General features: G+C 39.6%; 1 protein-coding gene across 1 annotated transcript in view; it reads left to right on the top strand.

The window, feature by feature from the left end:
- Window positions 1–24,924, top strand: part of LOC140945320 (cubilin-like) — a 64,790-nt gene continuing 39,866 nt past the window's right edge. Inside the window, exons 1-4 of the mRNA XM_073394359.1 lie at window positions 1–597; window positions 1,259–1,642; window positions 2,030–2,401; window positions 4,124–4,507. Coding sequence (XP_073250460.1) covers window positions 57–597; window positions 1,259–1,642; window positions 2,030–2,401; window positions 4,124–4,507 — 1,681 coding nt within the window. The 5' untranslated portion in view covers window positions 1–56. The remainder of the gene's footprint in view (window positions 598–1,258; window positions 1,643–2,029; window positions 2,402–4,123; window positions 4,508–24,924) is intronic.

The raw sequence follows: 24,924 nt of genomic DNA, 5'->3' as shown, positions 1-24,924 counted from the left end.
AGTATCAGAAATTATGGTTATTGTCTTTGATAACAGCTACGTGCACCTGGGTGTTGATGACATCTGCTGCAGTGTTATCCTCAGGCCATTCAAGCACTAAGGCGAGTAGTGTCCGCGATGTTGCAGGGAATTCGAATGTGGCAGGCCAAAATACAGCCGCAGTACCTTCACCGCCTTCTGTCTCCACGTCATCCTCAAACTTTTATCTTTCAAGTACCTTGGCCATAAGTAGTTCGTCATTTGTGACACTAAGCTCTGGTGTGGCAAAAGAACTAAGCACACCCGCATTGCCGTTGGTGTCGTCTAGGCTGGTGGCATCATTGGCTGTTGTGTCAAAATCAGTTGTTCGTTCAAGCCGTCCATCCAGAAGTGAATCCTCACCTGTTGCAATGAGTTCGAACTGGGATTTGGAGCGAGGTACATCCGTATTGCCCTCAGTCTCTTCCTTGCTGTTGTCATCGTTACCTATTTCTCCAAGCAGCTTACAACGAGGCTATTTTTCATCTGTCGTAGTGAGCACTACTCTGGTATTAGATAAAAGCACAACTGAAACACCTTCACTGTCTTCCATGCTGCTTGCACCTTTAACAAGATTAGGTACGTTATTTTAAAAATCTCATTGTGATACAACGAACATTATTATGTGTAACAGTATCGTAACCAGGCGGAGTAGAAAAGGCGTACCCAATCTGCGTGCAGTATTATTCAGCTTTTGCAACAAAAAGCTTTTTCTCGTTGAACTGTCTTGGCTAAGGCCCAGTTCAAACGTCGAATTTCACATGTGCCGAACTTAATTCCTGTTTTAGTCCACTAAAATAGTTAAATACGGCATTTGATTCAAACGTCGCATTTAATTTAAACAGTTGAATTTAATTGATTCAAACGTCGCACTTCACATGCATCTTACTGACTCTCGCGTCAAGTTCGGCACATGTGAAATTCGACGTTTGAACCGGACCTAAGAAAAAAAGTTCAATGTTATATACTTCTAAATAACAATTATTCAGCTCAGTGTCAGTGGCTATTTAAGAAATGGTAAACGTGCAGCGTGCAACCATGGAGTTATGGATGCACGCGGGAGGTTGCTAAGCACGAAAGAAGCGTAAGAATCGTGCGACTCTAGCTTCTTATTTAGTCTTTCCGTCCCGCATTTGGTTTTGATCTAATTCCTTCCCACGTTAACTAGATTCTTTCTTAAAAGTGATATAATTCTAATTGTCCTCGATACTTAAGTTCAGTCCATTTATATTGCTTGCAGTCTGTCCCAATATGGCAACCCTGAATGAGACATCAGGAGTTCTTACCAGTCCTTACTATCCAAGGCGTTATCCTTTTAACAAGAAATGCAGCTGGAAAATTCTAGCAAGTAAAGGAGAACGTATTGTGTTTGTCATTAAAGACATAGATATTCGGAACTGTGGTTCATCTTGCACGTGTGACTACCTGGAAATACAAAATGGCTCATCCTCTGATGGCATCTCAGGCAGGCGAAGATGTAGATCAGATAAAGACAGTGGGATAGTATACCATTCCGCAAAAGATGTTCTGAGGGTGACGTTTGTTTCTGGTGCTAGGACTTACCGGGTGTACCGTGGATTTAAGGCAACTTACATTAAAGTGAAATATAATGCAACAACCACCGGTAGGTCATTAGAAATCGGCTTTTAACGCATTAACACATGTGCTGAACACCTTCACAAATTAAGTTGAAGGTGCACGTGCAGGCGACCAGGTTGTAAATTTTCAAGCAAGGAATAAAAATTATTGTTGCCTTATAACAGGGTCATGGCAACTGTTGCATTCAAATACTTTACAGAGTAACACACGAAAAAAACTAAAATGTCGATGAAATGCCAACCATTTTTATTGGTATGAAATTTTAAAAGAGTTTGGTAGTAAATCTCTTACTTTTTATGTTTATCTGTAGTAATGCTTTCAATTGAGTTTTTTTTTGTTTTGGTTCACAGCCAGATTACTCTTTGATTTTGTACTATAAATCTAAATCACAGTTTGCTTCCTCTGGTTGCAGCTTGTACCTCCGGCGAATATCTTAATGGCTTCATTGGATTCTTTTCAACTCCAAATTTTCCAAGTAACTACCCACAATACAGCAGATGTACCTGGAATATCACAGTTCCCAGCGGGTACATCATTAAACTTAGCTTCTTCTATTTTCGATTGGAGCCTAATCAGTACATTTCCTGCTATAATGCTCCAGAGGCCCGTGTTACAGTCACAAATGTTGCTTCAGATGATGGGTATCAACCGTTCATGCTGTGCGGCCAGTCTCTTCCTCATCCAGTGTACTCGGTAGGGAATTCCGTTCAAGTCATATTCACGTCTCTGAACAGTCAATACCCAGGGTTTAATGCAACTTACACGGCTATCTCTTATAGTTCAGGTATGTGGCATACATTATTTACATTACCAACAACAACTCGCCCCATAAAAGGTGATCCAAGAAAGTCTTGGTTTCTGGATTCCGGATGTCAGTGGCATTTAGATTGATGATTCCAATGTTAAGTAGGATTTCGGACTCCTCGAGTAGAATCGCATATTGCAAATTTCAGGATTCCGCATTCCACAAGCCAATTGTTTCTCCGATTCCGGTATCCCGATTACATACCTCACATGGCGGGAAACAACGGCCATAAACAGACAAACAAAAAAAATCACTTTCTATGGAGCTAGATCGATCTCACACTATCAAGCAATTTCGGTACTTACCAGGCGAACAAACAATTAACTCAGAAAATATTGACGTATTACTGCTTGAAAATGTAAAAGAGCAAAAGAGGAATAATGAAATGCCAAAGGAAACACGATTGGATCGGTAAAACTTAACATGATATTGCATTCAAGTATACTTGAAGAATACCTGTGTTTCAAGTTTGTCCTTATTTGTACGCAAGTCTGATGCTCTCGAGAATCATCAGTTGCTATGTAGAGACGACAAAGAGGTTTCTTTCGCCAATTTTATGTTTAAAGGCTCAGAGTGAACAAAGAAAGATCAAATTTAGCTCTCTGTCTAAATGAAAGGCCAAAATAAAAAATCAGGCCGGTTTTTTTTATGTGTGTGGCTCGCTACAAGTCTGGTAACGCGTAAACTAGCCTTTTTACACTATCTTTGAGGTAAACACAACTATCAGGCGTTGTTTTTTTATTAGACCTCGGACAGAATTTATGTCACATTTTTTTCCCTATTTTAATTATAATTCTGCAGTTTTTTACAGAATAATCTTACAAGACAAATTGCACTCATTCAATATTCAGGACGATCGAAGCACGCGCTTCCCTTGCACAACAAATTATGAAAATAACATCATAAAAAGTAATTTATATAGAGAATTCACCATTAGATGGGACTGTTCAGTCAGGTCAATCTGCCATTATGTTGTACGCAGGGTAATAATGGACTTTGAGCAAAAACTTACTTATTTTAATTCAATTTACAAAATCATCCGTCCGACCAGCCAATTCTAAATTTTTTCCAAGCGCCAAAACGTACAAAGCGAGCTGTTGAGTATTTGAATGAAGGCTGGTAATGAGGAAGAGGTCTCAGAATCATTTTCGTTTGCATTTTACTTCTAAAACGCCATATTCATTTGATACACGCAGCATTTTAAGTACTCCTGCATGCGCATTGTTCACGGACGACTGAAAATAGCAATAAGCAAAGCGATAAGAAAGATCAGATCGATGTCTTGACAAACAATAAACACAAAAAAAATTATTCAACGAAACATTTAAAAGGACTACAATTATTTATTTACGAAGACGTGTATTGAGAGTGAAGTGTCTCTGAATATCCTGAGTCACGAGTAAAACCTTGCAGATTTAAGCCTTAAGTTTTAAAGTAAGCGCAGGCACCTAATACCTACTAAAATGTCAGTTTGAGTCACCGAATGGACTCGTAAGACAACATCATCTCGATGATTGAAAAAAAGGTTTTTCCAGAAACAAACAAAAAACGCTTCTGGCGCATCCCTAAATTATTCAGTCTTTCCGCCCCGCATTTGGTTTTGATCTAATTCCTTCCCAAGTTAACTAGATTCTTCCTTGAAAGTGGTATAATTCTAATCGTCCTCGATACTTACGCTCAGTCCATTTGTATGGCTTGCAGTCTGTCCCAAGATGGCAATATTGAATGAGACATCAGGAATTCTTACCAGTCCTTACTACCCAAGGCCTTACCCTTCTTACAAGAAATGCAGCTGGAAAATTACAGCAAGTAAAGGAGAACGCATTGTGTTGGTCATTTTAGACATTCATATTTGGGACTGTTATTCATCTTGCACGTGTGACTACCTGGAAATACAAAATGGCTTATCCTCTGATGGCATCTCAGGCAGGCGAAGATGTAGATCAGATAAAGACAGTGGGATAGTATACTATTCAGCAAAAGATGTTCTGAGGGTGACGTTTGTTTCTGATAGTTATACTTACTGGGAGTACAGTGGATTTAAGGCAACTTACATTAAAGTGAAATATAATGCAACAACCACCGGTAAGTTGTTAGAAATCGGCTTTAAACGCAAAGTTAAAGGTTTATGTGCAGGTGATCAATTTTCAAGCAAGTTAGATAAAATATTATTGCCTTATAACAGGCTTATAGCAACTGTAACATTCAAATACTTTACCGAGTAAAACAACACATAACTAAAATGTCGGTAAAATGCGAACAATTTTCATTTGCATGATGTTAAAAGTGCTTGGTAGCAAATCTCCTATTATTTAAGTTTGTCTATTGCAACGCTTTCGATTGAGTTTTCTTGTTTTTTTTTTTTTTTTTTGGTTGACAGACAGGTTACTCTTTGATTTTGTACTATAAGGCTAAATCATAGTTTATTTCCCCTTATTGCAGCTTGTATCTCAGGCGAATATCTAAATGGCTTCATTGGATTCTTTTCAACTCCAAAATTTCCGAGTAACTACCCTCAATACAGCAGATGTACCTGGAATATCACAGTTCCCAGCGGGTACATCATTAAACTTAGCTTCCTTTATTTTCGATTGGAGCCCAATCAGGACAGTCCCTGCTATTATGATGCTCCAGGAGCCCGTGTTACAGTCACAAATGTTGCTTCAGATGATGGGTATCAGCCGTTCATGCTGTGCGGTCAGTCTCTTCCTCATCCAGTGTACTCGGTAGGGAATTCCGTCCAAGTCATTTTCACGTCTCTGAACAGTCAATACCCAGGGTTTAATGCAACTTACACGGCTATCTCTTATAGTTCAGGTATGTGGTATACATAATTCATAAGACATCAGTGACTGAGTTAAGATTACAAAAAAACATCACCAACAACAACTCGCTCCATAAAACGTGAACCAAGAAAGTCTTGAATTCTGAATTCCATGCCGTGGATTCTGGATTCCGGTTGTCAGTGGCATTTAGATTGCGGATTCCAATTATAAGTAGGAGTCTGGTTTCTCGAGTAGAATCACAGATTCCAAATTCCAGGATTCCGTATTCCACAAGCACGTTTTGGATCATTTTACGTTTCTGGGAAACTGCCCACCTACCCCTCCCCTAAGCCGACATTCACACTTACTTCTAACTTGGGGCAAAATGTTGGCTCAGGGGAGGGGTAGGTGAGCAGTTTCCTTGAAACGTAAAATGATCCCACATTTTTTCTCCGATTCCGGTATTCGGATTACCTTACATGGAGGGAAACAACAGCCATAAAGAAACAAACAAATGGAGCTAGATCGATCTCACACTTATTCAGGCAACTTCGGTACTTACCAGGAGATCAAAAAATTGACGCAGAAAATACTAACGCATTACTGCTTGAAAATGTGGAAGAACAAAAGAGGAATAACGAAATGCCAAAGGGAACACGATTGGGTAAAACTAAACAGGATATTGCATTCAACTAAATTTAAAGAACAAGTTTGTTTCAAGTTTGTCTTTATTTGTACGAAAGTCTGATGCTCGAGAATTATCAGTTGCTACGTGGAGATGACTATTTTGTCAGCCAAAGAGGACTCTTTCACCAATTTGAAGTTTAAAGTTCAGAGTTAACAAAGAAGGATTAAATTATCGAAAATACCGTGGCTTGACGCCCTAAAATTACCAAGAAATACGGGGAGAAAATAAAACTCGTGGTGGAAAAAAGTGTTGTAGTGGTATTCGTAATCGATGGCAGGAAGCGAGATGTGTTGTGTCTTACGAATTTAACCAAGGATTGAATCAGATTTAACCACCAACACACACACCATCGTGCAAACATGTGTATTCAATCATCATATTACAGTCAGAGCGCATGTTCCATAATACAAACATGGGGGGTGGGGAGGGTAGACCTAAATATTCATATACTACATTCCTCCCTTCTTCGAATTACTTGTTGGGTTAAATGAAAACGAAAAGAAAATAAAGCCTAGCTACCAATGTGTACAAATGTCTCTGAGTGCCATACAGAAATCCTAATACGACTGAACACTCCAAAATGGTTTCAGTGGAAATACAACAAAACATAAGAAACGGTTCTAGTTCAGTTCAGAGTTCCCGTTCTCAAAGTCTCAAAGTTCTGCTCTGAATCAAGCTGAAATATATAGATTTAGCCAGGGCTAAAAGCGAAGCTCCCGTTAATAAATTCATAATTTACATCAAACAATAAACTTGTAATCCACAGATCAGGGCACATTCATTTGACGTTTGAGGCAAAGGCTAAGTGATTTTAGAGAAAAATAATTTGACAGTCCAAGAGTGAAACAGCTTTTACATCGAGTTATTAAATAGTCTTATTTGTACACCCAAAAATAGCAATCATGTTCGATCACAGTAGATTAGGCCTGGAAAACAAATAGACCTACCTATTCGTGTATTGTATTTGCATTAGCTGTGGCATCATAATGTGGCATTCACCACTCTCTCCAACATTGCTCCGTTTGAGAGACTATGGATAATTGGACAACCCTGAAATATAATTTTAAGAAACACACGCGCCACGATAGTCCTTGGTGGCAGCCAATTTACACGTTGCATTCCTCTGTCTAAAAGAGAGGCCAAAATAAAAAATCGGGCCGGATTTTTTGTGTTCGACAAGTTTAGTTTACTAGTAAATCTTGGCGACGAATCTGGTGTCGTGTAAACCAGCCTTTTAAACATACTTTTTCTCATCACGTCTCAGGTAAACAGTACTATGAGGCCCTTGTTTTTATCATACAGACCTCGGACAGAATTTGTTCCTTTTTGCCCTATTTAAACCTATAATTCTGCAGTTTTTCACAATTTTGCAAGAGAATTTGCACTCATTCAATATCCACGACGATCAAAGCACGCGCTTCCTTTGCACAACAAATTATAGCATTGAATTATAAAACGTTTTCATGAAGAGAATTCTATAATGCCAGGACTTTCAGTTAGAAAAATCTGGTTCTATGTGATATGCAGGGTAATTTGGGCTTTTAATGAAAACGATAAAAAAAATTCCCAAAATCACTTTTCGGCCAACCGGACGGGGCTCACTTTTGACAGGCACCAAATTTGCAATGCGATTAATAGAGTTACCATTTACGCTTCAACATGATAGATAAATTATATGTTTAGGTTTTATTTCCCTTTATTTATTAAACTGCGTACGGTTTTGTTATGTGTAATCTTTAAAAGCGAGTGATATTTACGCGCGGCGTTTTGAGTATTCCTGCATGAGATGTTTATGTTCGACTGGATACAACCGGTGCAGCGATAAAAATTGCGAGAGGGACTACTAACAATCAATAAAATACATATAATTCGGTGAAACATGTACAGAGACAATAATTTTCATTCACGAAGAGAAGTATTGAGAGTAAAGTGTCTTTGAAAATCATGAGTCAGGTAAGCATAAGCTTATTTATGTTTTAAGCCGGCTTCCCGGTGTTTGCTCTTTTTCAAGATGAACTGGAGGCAAGAAAATCGCCCAGAGCTTTCTGTTTACAGCCAAAATCATAACTAAATAATCTTTGGAACATTTTCTTTGAATTTGCGGTCAGAAAATGTCTAAAGGCTTTTTAAACCTGATACTGTTGTAGCTTAGATCATTGCTCGTATATAAACTTAAGCCGCATAAACCATACGCTCGACTTCAGGAAACCGAAAAAAAAAAAACACATCAAAGACAATAATTTCTCAGGCTTACCAGTTGAGATGCTGCTTCTGAAGGTCATCAAGTGTTCCAGAATTTTCAACCCTCTTACGCCTCAAGCAAGGGCAAGTGAGTAAGCTCATTTTTGAAAACGATGCCATCCGAAATCGGATTTCCAATGGCTTTGACAAGCGGTGCATTTGTCAACAAAAAGCGCAATAAACAAACCAGCCATGAATTACAGAACAATCTTGATAGCAGCTGTATTTCTTTTTGTAAACCAAGTAGAAAAAGCCAGTTTAAAACATCACAAGATGACACAAAACTCTGTAAGCTCCAGCTATCAGTAAGCAAGTTTCCAGACGCTGCATAAATTTTCCGCATGAACTCACCTGTCAAATTTTGACCAATCAGAAAATAAAAATTGGACGTAGAGCGTGATCAACGCGTGACAGTGAGAAAAGTCAAAAGTGATTGCCTTCCCCGCATGTAAATGTAAAAGCCTGTTGAATTTTCGCGTCCGAGGTCAGTTCGAAATCAACATTTTAAAAGTGCGGCTCATGAACTCGACTTATTTCATATGCTTTTTAAAAAAATTGAACTTGAGCCTGCGATAATTGAAAAGTAGCAACCTGTCAGCGGATAAGTTAAAAAAACACTCGAACTCAGTGGGTCGATACCTGAGCCCGCGATAGGGTCAGGCGATACTGGTCAGCAGAAACACTATTTTGACAGCTGTCAATTAATCAAAACATGGATGTACAATATCAGGTTGCAGGCTCCCAAACTAGCTAGAAAGTGTGAGATTAAACATTGGTATACCTGTGGTGCGGACGGACGGAAGGTCGGGTGATCGGTGTACGGTCACGTGATTGCCGAATTTTCTAAGATGGATCGATTTTCTAAGCTATGGGACTTCGAATTGAGCCCGTGATCAAATAAAATATCAGCGCAAAACTTTAAACACTACGTGACCTCAATGGATAGACTAATGAGCCCGCGATACACTCAGGTGATGATGGTCAGCGTATACTCTAGTTTGACAGCTGTCAATTAACCTTCATTAGAATGGCGAATATTCGAATTAACAGACTACGAGTGTGAGTAAGACATATCCGTCCGGCATATAGTGGAAAATGCCACATCGTCTACCTGAGCGAACCTGAGCCCACGTTATTAGTTTTCTTTTTTTTTTCGGGCGGGCGGGCGGGCGTACGCTACGTCATAACCAAATTTTCTCAGATGGATAGTTTACCAAATTTTCTTACCCATGGTGCTCCGCTATAAAGCCTAAAACATAGCCTTGAAATTTAGACGGTAATCTTTTGACTCTTGTTGGACGTAAGGTGACAGAATCTCTTTGCTCTATAGTAGCATCATCTGATCGTGTGTACTCGAATGGGCCGTCCTCACTTGCTCTCTCAGAGGAAACATTTACAGTTTCTCTGGACTCTTGGTTTGATAAACTTTGTGTTGCTCTCTGAGCCTCTGAAGCATCTGTTGACTTACTAGTGTCTGATAATACATTATAATCTCGCTCGATATACTTCTTCACATGGGTTACATTCTGTAAAGGGAGACTGTATGTATTGTGTTGACAGTTTGTTCTCTTTCTCCTGCCTCAGTAACACCTTATCACCTTCTCGAATCTCACTTTCACGTGCATTCCTTTGGCATTCTGTATACACCTTTCCCTTTGCTTTTCTCTCACTGTCGCGATCTCGAACCTCATCTTCGATGCCGAATTTTTGGAGATGGGGTAGTTTGGTCCTGATACGTCTTCTAAATAATAGTTCTGCCGGGCTAACCCCAGTAGTAGAATGTGGAGTACTGAGAAGTTATCCATCTCTGATTTCCAGTTGCGACCCTCTGCTTGAGCGATACGCATGCGCTTCAGGATACTGCGGTTTTGTCTTTCCTTTTCACCATTGGCTTGCGGCCATAAGAGTGCGGTTCGTCTATATGTGCAATTCCGTTTTCCTTTAAGTACTTCGTAAAATGTTCAGCTTGTAAAATGCAGACCATTGTCGGTTCTTAAGGAAAGGCTGCGGCTTGTATAACTAATAACTCGCAGTTCTTCTCCTTGCTCTTGAACTAGCACGGCTCCTAAGCCTACAGGGCTTGCGTCTGCGATCACCTTAGCCGGTGCATTCTTATCAAAGTATCCAAGTGTCTCTGCACTGAACAGTCACTTCTTTAACTCATCAAATGATTACTGTTGCTCCGGCCCTCACACAAATGGTTCTCCACTTTTTGTAAGCTGGCGGAGGGGTGCAGATACTGTTGCTAGGTCTTGAATAGACCGTGCAGTGAAATTGACCAGACCAAAGAAGCTTCGTACTTCCGGAGCATTCGTCGGTTCACAGGCATCAACAACAGCCTTTACCTTAACTTCTGCTGGACCAATTCCACGTGCCGACAAAACATGACCCATGAACTCCAAATGTGACATCTTAAACTGACACTTGTCTCGGTTCTATGTCAACCCCCTGCTGCTCAGTACTCGGACCACATTCTCAAATCTTTTGTCATATTCCTCCTCAGTGGGTGCATGTACTATTACATCCTCAAGAATATTATGAGCTCCGTCACACTCTTGCAGGACTTGGTGTAGTACCATCTCGTACATCTCAGGTGCACAACTTATACCGAACATGAGTCGTTTGTACCGGTAGAGTCCCTTATGTGTGCCAAATGTAGTGATATCCCTTGATTCGGGCGACAGTTCTATCTGTTGATAGGTGGAGGTAAGATCCAACTTGCTAAAGAACTTGCTCTGGTTCAGATCTTATAAAACTTCGTCAATGGTGGGTATTGGGACACGCTCTCGTTTTGCTGCCGTGTTGGCTTGTCGCATATCCACAAATATCAAATATCACCTGAGGGCTTGGGCACCACTACCACTGGTGAGACCCACGAGCGTGGTCCACTCACTTTTTCAATGATGTCTAGTTCCACAAGTTCATCCAGTTTGGTACTCAGTTTATCACGCAAGTGGTAAGGGACCTTCCTAATCGGTTGTGCCACAGGCTGTACCTTTGGGTCAATCGGGACTATTAGCTTGAAATCTTTCACTTGGTCAATACCTTCACAACATCCCGGCAACTTTTCAAAAAATACTGGCCTCCCCTTTTGCTCCATCCGTAGAAACCTCTAGTGAATTCACGTGAGCTCCCAGCTTTAAAACTCCTAGAGAAATGGCAGTTTCCTGCCCAAGGAGGGCGTGTCCCTCATTTTCAATGACAACAAATTCCACCCCACTTAACACACTCTCTCTAACAGACACTTCTGCGGTAAAAATGCCTGCAACTTGTAGTGGCTGATTACTACCATATGCATACAACTTCTTTGAAGCCTTAGTCGACACACATGCAACCTTATTTGCTTTCAGATATTCCCATACATTACGACCTATGACATTGCAACTAGCACCAGAATCAATAATCATTGTCACTGGTAAACCTCCTACCTTCACAGGAATTTTCCCATCACTTGAAATATTAGAATCATCTAAAATGCCAGAAGCATATTCACAATCATCACCCTGAGTACCGTCAGTTTCTAACTGCCTTACATGGTGAGATGCACCTCCCTTCTTTCCGACGTCTGTTTTACGCGGCCCTCCAGCTCCTCGACCACTGGTTTGCTTCTCTTTAGTTTTACACACAGCCTCAAAATGTCCTGATCCATTACAATTCCTGCACTGTTTCCCTCTCGCTGGACAACGACGATGGTTGGCTTTACGTCCACTATATCCACAACAAAAATATTTGACTTTTCTTGCGCTCGCATCCCCTTTGTAATTCGTCTTTCCCCTCACACTATTCACTTCACTACGGACCTCACCACTTCCTCTTTCGATTGAACGGGCCTGTTTTTCAGATTCCTCCATAGAACGAACAATTTCTCTCAATCGTGGCAGTGTCAAGTTTCGACCCTTCTGAAATAACTTCCGACGGAGTTCGTGCACAAGCATTTGCTTATCACTTGATCACGAATTGGCTCATCCACAGTTGCAGCGTCTCCAAATTCGCAGGTTTGGGCTTTTTGTCTTAGTCTAGTAAAAAACTGTTCGACAGTTTCGTTTGCCAGTTAACTTGTTTCACGAAAACAAAGCCTTTCATACGGAACATTCGCTTGGGGTTTGAAATATTTATTCAAGGTCGCCTTTGCTTTGTCTTAACTATCTGACCCTCCTTCTTCGGTCAACGTGAAATAAATATCTTGCACATTTAGTCCGGCAGTATGCAGCAATAAAGCCTTCTTCTGATCGACACTTTTGACTCCTTTTCCCGTCGCAAACAATTCAAACGCTCGAAGCCATCTTTCCCAGCGTGCGGAAATACCAGCAGTTTCTGAACAGTCAAACGGCTTTAATCCTTGTGCATCGCTTAAATATACACTTGCCATCTCGAATGAACTTCTTCAAATGACTTTCCCTGTCGCCAAAATGTAGTGTCTTGCGGATTTAATCAACGGTTGAATCGGATTTAACCATCAACACACAAACCATTGCCGCTCGTGCAAACATATTCCATTCTCGTCCCCAGAGCCACTCGGCTTAGTTTGGCTCTGGACGCAACGGAAAATACGAATTTTTTCATTGGCTGAAGGGAATTGAATGCGCAGAGCAAATTAAAAATATAATCTACTGCGCATAACAGTTTATATCCTGCCCTTTCGAACTGCAAACATGAAATCCGTGTCTGGTTTACGTCGATCGCGACAATCCTGTTTTGTTAGCAATTGAATTCTACAATGCAGTAGCAGCGAAAAAGAAAATTGAAGGTCAAGTTTGAGAAGTTTCAACGAGAACCACGAGCCTTAACAAAGAACGTTTGCCTTCGTTGTGGACTAATAATCTCTCGCGTTCGGGAAACTGAAAGGAGAAGTGAATGGTTAGCCCTTGCTCACATAGATTAAAAGTTAAAAATCGAGCAATCGACCGCACTTATGTGGCGTCATTAAATACATATTAAATATAATCAGTCTGTCTAATTCTTCTGGATATTCGTCTGTGCTATAGTAAGAGAGGAAATCAAGCTCAAGGACTACATTACAGAAACGATGTGTACGTATAATAAGTTTGTTACAATGTGCTTTTGATTTTTTGTTTTTTCTGCTGAAAGTACATCTCCTTTGCTATACTAAGAGGTCATGATAATTTTCTGTTACAAGCCTTTGAGCTCTGATGTCAGTGCACAAAGCCAGAACTGAATAGCTTATGAATCTTTTGGGCTGCATGCATAAGGCAATTTTTGTGTAAAGATGATAGGGCAAGTACTCTTTCCAATCTACACTTTCTTCCGCTGAATTAAATCTTTAATCATGGTTAGATAGTTGTGGAAGCCCTCTGATAGTGTTTATTTTAACAGTAAGAACTAGCCTGTGAAAGGAAAGGCTCTGTGGCCGACTTGTTATAAGTGTGTTGCAAGAACATATTCGCATCCTAACAGTCCTTTCTTGGCTTCCAGTCATGCGCCATTTAGACAAAGACAAACAAGGGCCTCTAGGGTGATTTATAACGAACAGCTAACAAAGAAGCAGCTATTGCACAATTTTTCTTGATAAATAACATAATTATTTATCTGATCACTAAATAAAATAGTACAATGTTCTAAACAATTTGGTTTTAAAGTTCTAAAATACAAGAAAACGTTTAAGAAACTGTTTAAAATTAGGCATATATTATAAGAAAACTGGCCTAATGTAGATTTATTGCAATGTTATGGACAACTTGTTGATAAACAAAATAATAAATGAAAAACAGCCAAGAGTAGTCTTTTGCATCATACTTCAGGGGCAAGTGGTTGTTGATGATGACAACTGAATTTTGCAGTATGTCACCTTCAACAGGGTGGGTAACATAATAGCTTGAGCAACAGTAATATTCTAGTTTACTAGCTATTCTTAACATATGGTATCTTAGTTTACTTGGTTATTGACATATAATGAGCCAAATTAAAACTTGCTTCCACTGGTCATTGATTCAGTTCTAGTAAAACTCTTTCATAGTCGGAAACCCTCATATTATAACACAAAATAATCAATTTTAAGTGAGCTAAACAATAATCACACAATTATAGCTGTGAGCAGATATTGTACTTTAACTCTATAAAGTACCACATTCAGTTTCAATACAACTGTACTACCCCTCCAAAATCAGTTCAGGTTGGCCCTACATGCAGTGTGCTTCTTGCCTTGCCAAAGTTTGACCAAACTATGTGTGATTTCAGGTCTGATCCAAAATTCTATCCCCAATTTCAAACCAGGCTTTGCAATCCCCTTTCAAAACATGACGAGCGCAGCTACTCAAGAAAATACTTTTGGGTTGTGTGATACTCAAAGTGTACTTCTTAAGGGGGTCTTCTAAAGCATACAGTCTATATAAAGCGTATATCACTCTACATTTCGTTGTTCCAGATAAGAAAGTACAGCTAAATAGCTTATGATAACCTGTTCTAGGCATTCAGATAGTGAGAAGTAAACAAGAAAACAAGAAAAAATGGCCCTCCTGGCTATAAGCTCTCCCCTAAGCTTCCAATATTTCATTTAGAAGCTCAGTTAAAAACCAATAAATGCATAAAGTAGTTTGTTTCAAATCGCTTTTTCTATTTCAGTTACATAGCCCCTTAAAAAAAAAAAAACCTTAAAACCCCTTACCCCTGTGAGGTTTGCTCATGTGTCCTGAACGTCATGGCGATTGGTCACTAGACAATCAACATTCCTGAAAATTTTCACGTGTTCACGATTTTCTCAGTTTGACAGCAAAATTATTGAAAACTCTCTCATTGAGGTATTGACGATGGTATTTAGTTAGGAGATGATAACTGAAATCTTTACAGTAATTAGGAGGATAAACCTCTAATAGATAAAGGTCCCCAAATTTGGTCCTTTTGCAAAACACTGAATGGCCACCATAAGCACTGAATGGCCACCATAAGCACCAAATGATCCATTGCCGGGTTAGTATAAACGCTATTAAAAAAAAAATTAAAACCTACCATTCGACACCTCAAAAGGAAAATAAACTTAGGAAAAAAAACAACCAGTTGGAGTGAAACGAATATATACATTTTATTTTCCTGTCCACTTGAATAACACAACACATGAATTGTTTCGTTTCAAAAGACGTTTTGAAATGAGATAGCGTTTGCAGGACATCACATGGAACAATATACCTTCGATCTCCGCGATCTTGCTTTCCCAGTGTTTGTTTTCGCCAAAAGGCGAACTCACATATTAAACTCAGACGATAATCTGGCGATTAATTGTCTCAGTTCTGCGACCCAACAGTATGTTCAGCTGGTTTTTGTTAATTTCTTCTCCTTTGGACTCTAAATTATCAATGAATCCTAGTTGAGTGAAAACAGCCCAAAGAAGCCACTCTCGGGAGAGAGCTCAGGAAGTAAAATTCTTCCCCAGTGGAGCGATGAGGGACAAAATCCGTTATGAGTATGAGCAGTGATATTTGTAACTTCTGCACTTGCGTGACTGGATGTCAGAAATTTTCTGACATCTGCTAACGGCTGCTTCCAGAGCCCCTCGTTTCAAGATCACGTGACCAAGAAACGACGGGCTCTGAATGACGAGAATGTGTGTATTCAATCACCATAAAAGTCAGAGCGCATGCTCGATAATACAAACATGGGGGGTGGGGACCGTACACCTAAACATTCACATATACTATAAGATGTTATGTTAGCAAGTAGTATTTTGTATTTTGTAGGGGGCTTAAAAGCCGCCTTATGAGTCAAGCATGACAACAATGGACGCTTTCCACTTAGTCAAAATTTCCGCAATTTTCGGTTCGGCGGTAAATGGAACACGTTTTGTCGGTTCGTCCCACTGGAAAATTCCCAGAAAAAGTGGAAAATCTAAAAAGGTGGTCCCGTTTTCCCGGTTGGAATTTCCGCACGGAATGTCGTGTTCCATTTACGTTTCTCGTAGTTTGTACCAGTTCCAAGTCCACGGTCGGGCACCGCCACGTACCGGGGTTTACGACCAAATGGAACAACTTTTTACCAATGGGAAATTCCACTTTTGCTACCACCGAAATTTCCGGGTTTTTTTCCTAAATGGAAAGCACCCAATATCTATCTTACTATTTCAAACAAATACTATTACAGTAAGCCGTTTTCAGATGGATTCTGGGATATTGAGACGGCAGTAAAGAAGTGCCCTTGAAAATATTAATCAGGGATGAGGGGGGAAGTGGAAGATCTGCTTTACCAAGATATTAAGGCGTTTAAAGAAATATACTCCGAGAGATATGTGTAATATTCTTTTACAGTCTGCCCAAATATGACAATCTTGAATGAGAGTTCAGGAGTCATCACCAGTCCTTTCTACCCCAGATATTATTCTAATAAGCAAAGCTGCAGCTGGGAAATCAGGGCAAGAAAAGGAAAACGAATTTCATTAACTATTGAAGACATGGATTTTGAGGAAATGGATATTGATTCGTCAGGTGATTGGGCGTGCGGCGAAGGATGGTCTTGCTCTTGTGGGTATTTGGAAATTCAAGGTGGATCCATTTCAGGCTATGATGGTCCCAAATGGCGTCTATGTTCCGTTCCTATAACAGCCAACGCAACGGATGTTTGGTTTAAAGAGAGAATTAAAGTACTATTTGTCCCCGACAGTACTTTAGGATGGGGCTCTAGATTTAAAATATCATATACTCAAGTTACCTGCGGTGTATCTGGTAAGGAAATACGGCTTATTTCCTTTTGTGGAAGTGAAAATGACAAAACCTTAACGCCAAGCTAGGCATACATCTTTCACTTAGGATTCAGATACCGAGAAGATGTTTTTTTGTTTTTTCTTTTGTTCGTTTATTTGGTTTTAACATTTGGGCAATTTGCTTATCATCTGGGTGGGGCAAACACTCCATTTTCTCTGTGGTATGTTTTGGTTGGTCACTAGTAAACTTAGACCGCACATGGTCGCCTAAAGATCTGAATACAAGGCGTTTCTGGAGAAGCAGAAGTATTTCTTACCTACTGGCCCCAGTTGTTAAAAAGGTGGATAACGCTAGCTATCCACCTGATAAATCACTATCCACTGGATACTGCAATTGGTTTCCCTAACACTTATCCTTTGGATAGTGATTTATCCAGTGGATAGTGCAATTGGTTTCCCTAACACTGATCCGTTGGATAGTGATTTATCCAGTGGATAGCGCTCCAAGTTTTGAACAACTGGGGCCAGAAATACATCTTATCCCACGTTTCTGGAGAGAAACATATTTCTTTTTTTGTTTTGTTTTCTTTGTTTGTTTGTTGTTGTTGTTGTTGCTGTTGTTTTTTTTCATTAGAGTTTCCACACAAAACCACAACAAAAGTACCACCTGCAAGTAAGTATCCTATGAAGATTAAAGTAGTACAGTGACAAGTTTCTGATCCTACTACAACTTAGAGCTCGCTTGAGAACTGATCACGGTTTGATAAAGTTCCTGGACGCCAACTATCAGGAATTAGATAACAAATAAATAGCCTCTGGAACCTAGGGTACCGAAAAGCTGTCGCGGTCGCTAACGAGAGGTGGTCGTTTACACCAGGTTCTAATTCCAGGGCTTTGACTGGGAAAAGTTTTAGTGGTTTTGATACATATAGGTGGTTGGTCACTTACGAGAGGTGGTCCCAGATGGAGGTTTGGACGGTACACTAATTTTTGGCAGTTTATGATATCAGCCAGGTAACAGTTGACGTCGAAATAGGCTTTTCGGATGTTATATTTTCGGGGCTTTTAGTTGCCGGTATTTGTCCACTTTTAGTATAACTTAATATGTGCCGGGCACCTGAAGTAATGTGATTTCTATTTTGAATAAATCATAAAGATAGAGATCACAGGTTATTTATGTCCATACTGTTAACTGCGATTTCATGTTGCTCCCGATAATCCATCTTGGACAAACATGACTTCTCAGTTTAAGCAGATTGAACTCATACTCTTACGATCTTGGTAAAAGTATCGATTTCAATCTCTAAAACACGGGCCAGGGCTAAAATTTCAAACTTCAAAAGCTTGGAATAAGCTTGGAATAGATAGCTGGTTTTTGAGACTTTGCAATCACAAGGTAGACAAAGTACTGAAAACCATGCAATTACAATTACTGGTAACGTTGAGGAAATTTGTATTGAATCTATACTTGTGACGTAAAAGGCTTTGAATAGAAGTTTCCGCTTGTCAGATTCCGGAGTAGTGATTTTTAACTGCAGTGTAAGTTTGATTTCACCTCCATTTTTTTATCCAGTTTAAAAGCTCAATGTACATTTAAGCTTGATAAAGGTAAAAATCTTGTTTATTAAGTCTATTTATCAAGTGGTAAAGACTTAAAATTCAAGATCATATGGTGGATCATCTTGCATTTAAGCTTTTGTTATGCACAAAAAAACTTTGATTCAAGTCTCCACACCACAAAAACGGCTTAGATTGGAGTTTTCAAATTAAGGAAACTCAAATCTGACATAGTTGAGTACCATTCAATATTTCTTAATCGTGATCCTTGTTAAATGCTTTTAAAATTTTTGATATTTTATCTAATCTACACTTATATTGGCATAGTGTAAATGAAAATTGTCTCTTCTGGTTACTCCATATGAAAGCTTAAATTAATTGATTGAAATATTTCCTCGATGAGCGAAAAATATTGCACAAATAGACTAAAAGAAGGGTTGTTATAGGCAAACTAAAAGCTCGTCTGCTCTACATTAACTGATTAAGGGAAGAAATGTCTAACAGGAAGAGGCTTCAATTCACAGATCTGATCAACATTGGAACTTTGGGCTTAAAGAGATATTTTTGTGTTTGAAATGTTTGGATAGGTTGTTTCATCGCTTTAAAGTAGACAATTGAAATATATTTAGTTTGTCGCCATCTCTAAGATATAACTATTTCCTAACACTAATCTATTTCCTTTTCGTTGTTTGTAGGGGTGATGTACAGTGAACTTGAGAATCGGAGCATTGTTGTTGTAGATATTGATAAGTAGATAATTGACAGGCGTGGCAGCATGCGTCAAAAAAGCTGTTCAAACTCAGGATTTAAAATTCTTCTCTGATCTACAACCTTTCGTGTACAGTTCAGTCCAGTTTTGAGGCGCAAGAAAAGAGATAAGATTGAGAACGAAAACTGATTAAAGGGAGACTGCGAACACTTACAAATTTTTACCCTTCCCTGTTCGCTTATTAGGGTCATGTAGCAGCTGCTCGGGTGAGAAGTCACCAACTGACCCCCAAACAATACTGAAACAATTGAAATAATGACATGTCATTGTTTTCTGCGATCAATCAGGAGAGAACTTACGAGCAGCCCTACACAACTAGCTTGTTTTAGCGAGTATTGTTTTATAAGACACACGTAACCCTTCTTCTAAGGTAGCCTGTTCTAGGCTCTCAGATTGTGGGGATGACCCATATACATGTAAGTGAAAGGCAGGCGAATAGGGTTTTGATTGTAGTGTGCCAATCCAGCAACAGATTTCTCAGCTATCTACCATAAAGAGTGGATGCATAACAAGGGGTGGTTTGCAAAGAGTACAGATGGCGTTTCGCTAGAAGTATCTTGATTCTGCATTAGTCACTGGAAATGCAGAAGGGTGAACACGGGGCCATGTCAGCCTGAGAAAACAGCCGACATTTCGAGACGCCACCACCAATGGTTTCCTCCCACGAATTGACGTCTGCGAAATGACTCCAGAAAGTGTCACTACCCAGATTTGGGTAGTGATTCTGATTGGTCGAACCGTGAGGGAAATTTTCTTCAGCCAATCATAAGCACTACCCAGATCTGTCATCAGTATGGAATTTCTGTAATCGTTTCTTAGACGTCATTTCAGTCACGCAGAAACTAGTGGTGACGTCCCGAAATGTCAGGTATTTGCTCAGGCTAGGGCTATGTATGCTATTTACTTGTTGAGCTTAAAAATATTTCATTTACATTTCTTTGCCTGACTAAGGAATTATTTTTGTTTTTATGTTTTTTTTTTATCGGTAGGAAAAAATTAAAACTTGAAGTCTGCAGAATTGACAGATCTTGACAGTGTGATGCATTGGCATGGTTCACTAACTAAGCCACCATTACGCTCCGTAGTAGATATACTCATGCTTGAGGTCAGGTAAGAAAAAAAAATCACTCGTGTTGTTTGTGACCAGTACAATTTTGAGAAGCAAATCAATGCATTTCTGAGCAAATGGTGCCTTTGTACTGCAGCAGAAAAGTGGAAAAAGGGCAAGCCAGTTTAACTTGAGACGTAGTATAATGTTTATCATGAAAGATTAAATGGGTGTGGCGTACCAAGGCTCAATGTCTAAACTTGTACTGAGATTCCCGTTGTTAGGGCATACATTAATATTTACACCTGTCCACTAGAGAGGATCACATTAAACGTTTACGATCTTGTCGACCCTATGATGGTTAAGGGTGAACGGGACTACAAACGGAAGCCTTTTGAGAGCTTTTTCAATGTAAGTGATATTTGATAGCATAAGTCACCCATACGTTTTCCTTTCCAGGCACTAATGCAAGTGGCTCTACGGGATTGGACTCTGCAGCGTTAACCGTCTATGATCATGAATGCTGACGCCGTCGTCCTGTGTGAATGCTGACGCCAAGTTGAACACAATACTCTCTTTTGCCAATTACGATTAAAAGCTTCGTAAAATTTTATTTGGGAATCAGCATCTTGTAGCAGTTGCAAAGAACGCTGAGTTAAATCTCAAATTTTTTCATGGTATTTACTCTCAGCAAGTGTGTGATCACATTCCAATAGTTTAACTTGGTTTTTTTTACACTGCTGTTCGTGTGTTCAAAGTAATAAACTGCGGATAAGTAAATTTTAGAATGCAATTAGGACTCGTTGTGATTTCCACTTTCTATGGAAAGTTTTAAGTTCTACCACTTTTGTCAACATTAACATGGATATTGATCTGAACTGCAGTTCTTTTCCTTTTTCTGAAATTAGCATGGTTATAAAAGTATTTTGCACTAAAGTGTACCAACGGAAACGTTTCATAGGTTCTTTTTAACTTCACTATGAATGAAAGAGTTTAGGGGACGAAAATGAGGAACCCGTTGACAATTTTTCGTATTTCTCGGGAGGGGGGGGGGAGGACTCCCAATAGCTGCCTATACGGAGAGGTTCCGCCCGAAAGGGGTACCTTCTTCTTTCAAAAACGGCATATAAAAGGGTAAGGGGTTTGACATCGGGATTGAGCCTCCATGTATACAACTTTGTTGAGTATCCCTCCCCCCAGGGAATACCTCCTTGAAAATTTTTAATTTGATAGGAATTCCCTGTCAGTCTTTTAAGCCTTCGCGGCACGGATCAAAGTGAGCTATAATTTATTTGCCTTGCGTTAAAGAGTAACACTTTCCTCTAAACAGTACCAAGCTAGGTCCAGCTGGTTGGCCTGAAAAAAGGTTTAAATACTTTTTTAAAACTCTACGGTATCAGTCTTCTTTACTGTATTTAATAAACCCGGTACAATTGAAGCCAAGATGGCCACCTGTTACAGAATGTGCTTGATCCCGATGATTTTACTGAAAAATAGAGGACTGTGAACAGTCTAGCGGCTCCTGCCAGCAAGCACACTCTGTTCCCATCTCCAGCCCCACAGTTGTACTCGTCGGCTTAATGCCACGGGCTACCAGAAATATGAAATATATTTTAAAAAAATAATAAATGCAAACATAAACGATAAACTTAAAACAAGACAAAGTGAAAGCTCATAGCGACAACCAAATTTTTTTATAAATGCTAACCTGAATGGAAAAATAAAAGTTGCTATTGTTAATGCACTAGGCACTTATGTATGAATGATTCTTGATTGGTAGCTTGTCAACGAAAACAGCAATAAATATAATAGAATAATCTATTGATAAGATAATTTCCCGCCTTTCAATTTTAGTCAGGCTAGCAAGAAATGTTTTCGCATCGTAACGATTCCAGACATAGGAATAACGATTCGATCGGATCGAAGCGCTGTAAACAGGTACACCTTTAGTATTAATGCGTTCGGCTTAAAGGGTTTCCTTTCCTAAATAATGTTCTATTATCTTTAAAGTCATAAAAAGTTTAAAATACTTGATACGTTAAATGAATTATTGTCTTATTGCGGCTTTGCATTAAGACCTTCCATCGTGTATTATAAACAGACATAACAGAAAATAGGCATATTTCGTCGATCGGCTGTGCTGATAAATCGCTTAAGTCACAACATATTTTTATGTTTCTATGTTTTCTGGGCATTCCCTTTGTTGGTCTGAAAAAGTATGTTGTTTAGAAGATGTGGGGATTTTGCACAGAGCTAGGATGAAAATATGCATTTTTGAGCCCTTTCCCGCCTACGGCAAAGTGGGTGTAAATCAAAAAATATTTAGTAGATATGAGTTGCGGTTTTAGGGAGACACCCCCTTATCTGATATTGGAATAACACCGAAACATTGGTCAACCAACTTTCCAACCAAGCTTTTCAGCTTCTTAACCTAAAGTGAGTGAGGTAGGGTAAAAACCCGAGGAAAGATTTTATCCTGGGTTGCACTCCTCTCTGGAAATGAATCGAACTTATGGTGAATTTTACTGTGCCATGCAATGGCAGGGAAAGATTTGTACATTGTTCAATATCGTTCACTCAAACCCGGGGAGGGGGGGGGGGGGGGGTTCTCTCCATATGAAAGGGATGGGGATGCTCGTCGTCTCGCTTAGGGGTATAAATTTGGGATTTTGGTCTCACTTAGGGCGTTCTGGGCAAAACGCCATCATATTTAGCCGTGAAGGTCTCGTTTAGGGTTGCACGCGAAAAAGTAGAAAAAAATATATATTGTCTGTGTTTTAAGATGGTCTCTTTTAGGGGTCAAAAAAAGCTTGGGCCCCGCCTAGATCGGTCTCCTTTAGGGGTTTAATTCAAAATTTCCGACGAGCATCCCCACCCCTTTCATATGGGGATTCCCCCCCCCCCCGGGGACTCAAACTCCGGGGGAAGGAATAAGGAGTGGCCGAAGGAAACCACTATTCTGTCATAATAAAGTTAAGTAGTTAAAAACTGTGTCACGCAGTTCAGTCAAAATTTGAACGTGAGAGACCGGCCAACAAATGGACTGTAATACAAAATCAACCGCTAAATCAGTGAAGGAAAACTTAACAAACGCGGAAATCACGAAAGACGAGGACCCGGATTTGGACAAGAGTGAAAAAAATTCAATGGATCGCAGTTGGGGCTTTGAAAAGTGTTCAGTCAAACAGCTTTTCAAAGTTTATCACTGCATAGCTCTTTTTAACTTTAAATTATAATGTATGTGTTGCACTGTCATGATACATCTTGTAGCTTCTTGACACGGTGAAGAGAAAAAAATAGCTCATTTGGTCCTCCAAGAAGGTGACCGCGACCGCTTAATAGAGGTGACCGCTTAATTAATACAGGTTTGAATGTATTTCTTTCATTTGACATGATCACAATGCCGTACTTACCTCCATACCGAAAAATTAGAGGGTAATAGAAAGAAGCGATATGCACATGAGTTGATTTCCACTATAATCTCCCAAAAAGAAGTTTAATTGACATTAATTCATTCTACATTTTCCCTTAAGTCTGCATTACTCCTTCTGCATTTTACACCTATAGCCTGTACTTAAGTCTCAGTCTAAAACGGACTAAAACGGGTAAAAGTGTTTAAACACTATGGCGATCTTTGAAACTTCAGCAAGACTGATTATATTAACTCGCTCACTTTGTTAAAATAATGTAGGCGAACCCTCCTGGAATTGAATTCCTAAGAAAATATCCAAGTTCAAAAGAGAAAGAGAAATCCGTGGTCATTTGTTTACGTTCTCCATGAAGCTTGAAATTATTGGCAACATCACGTCGTACAGGTGAAATAACGGCAAAGGAAGTTCACCAAAAAGTGTTGCACTCGAGACAAAAAGTTGTTTTGCTAATCTTCTAAGGCCTCGTCCACATACTTATTCGGATATTTTTAAAAACGGAGATTTTTCTCCGGTTTTGAAATAAAAAAAAAGATACGCGTCGACGCGTCCACACTTATTCGTATGGTATTCGAATTCGAATCGTTTGAAACACAAAAACAATGGATAGGTAGCATCCTTTAAGGGGCATGCGCTCAGTATGATGTCTGAAATCACAGCATGGGCGTAGCCAGCTTTTCGAGAATTTAATTTTGTAGGCCTGGCTGACTTTCATTTCCACATATACTGAAAATTGCACGCATGACTAGCATGCACTGACCTCACCATAACTTTGACATCTTAAAGCTTTTTAGCTCACCCCAACAACGCATAATTTATTACAAGCGATAGAGTGATCAAACAAAAAATTTGTAGGCCCCGGCCTACAGCAGGTCTATGGGCTGGCTACGCCCCTGTACAGTATTCGAAAACCTAGTTTTCGTTCATCCACACTAAAACGATAATCCAGCGTTTTCAAGAAATTCCATGGAAATCGTTTTCTAAAACGTGCAGTTTTGTCGCCCGAAAACTTCGTTTCGTACGGGTTCTCCGTTTTCAAAACTAACCCGATACGCATGGCCTGTGCCTAAGGCCGCGTCCACATCTGTCTGTTTTTGTTTGAAAACGGTTATTTTTTTCCTCCAGTTTTGCCTACCGTCCACCCTTATCCGGTGAAAAAGGGTAAACGAAAACGCAACTTTTCAAAAACGCTCTACACAGCGGATATTTTTGTAAACGCCGGCTTCTCGTTTTCGGAAAGGGAAGTTTTCTAATACGATGATGCCATACATCACAAACTTCTAACTTGACGCATGCTCCGTAAGGGATGTTATCGTATTTCCATCTTTTTCGGGTTTTCTGGTGGACGGGCTAAATCGATTC

This window comes from Porites lutea, chromosome 8, assembly GCF_958299795.1.
Source record: "Porites lutea chromosome 8, jaPorLute2.1, whole genome shotgun sequence".
NCBI lineage: Eukaryota > Metazoa > Cnidaria > Anthozoa > Scleractinia > Poritidae > Porites > Porites lutea.
The sequence above is the reverse complement of the archived record's forward strand: the minus strand, read 5'-3'. Positions and strand labels throughout refer to the sequence as shown.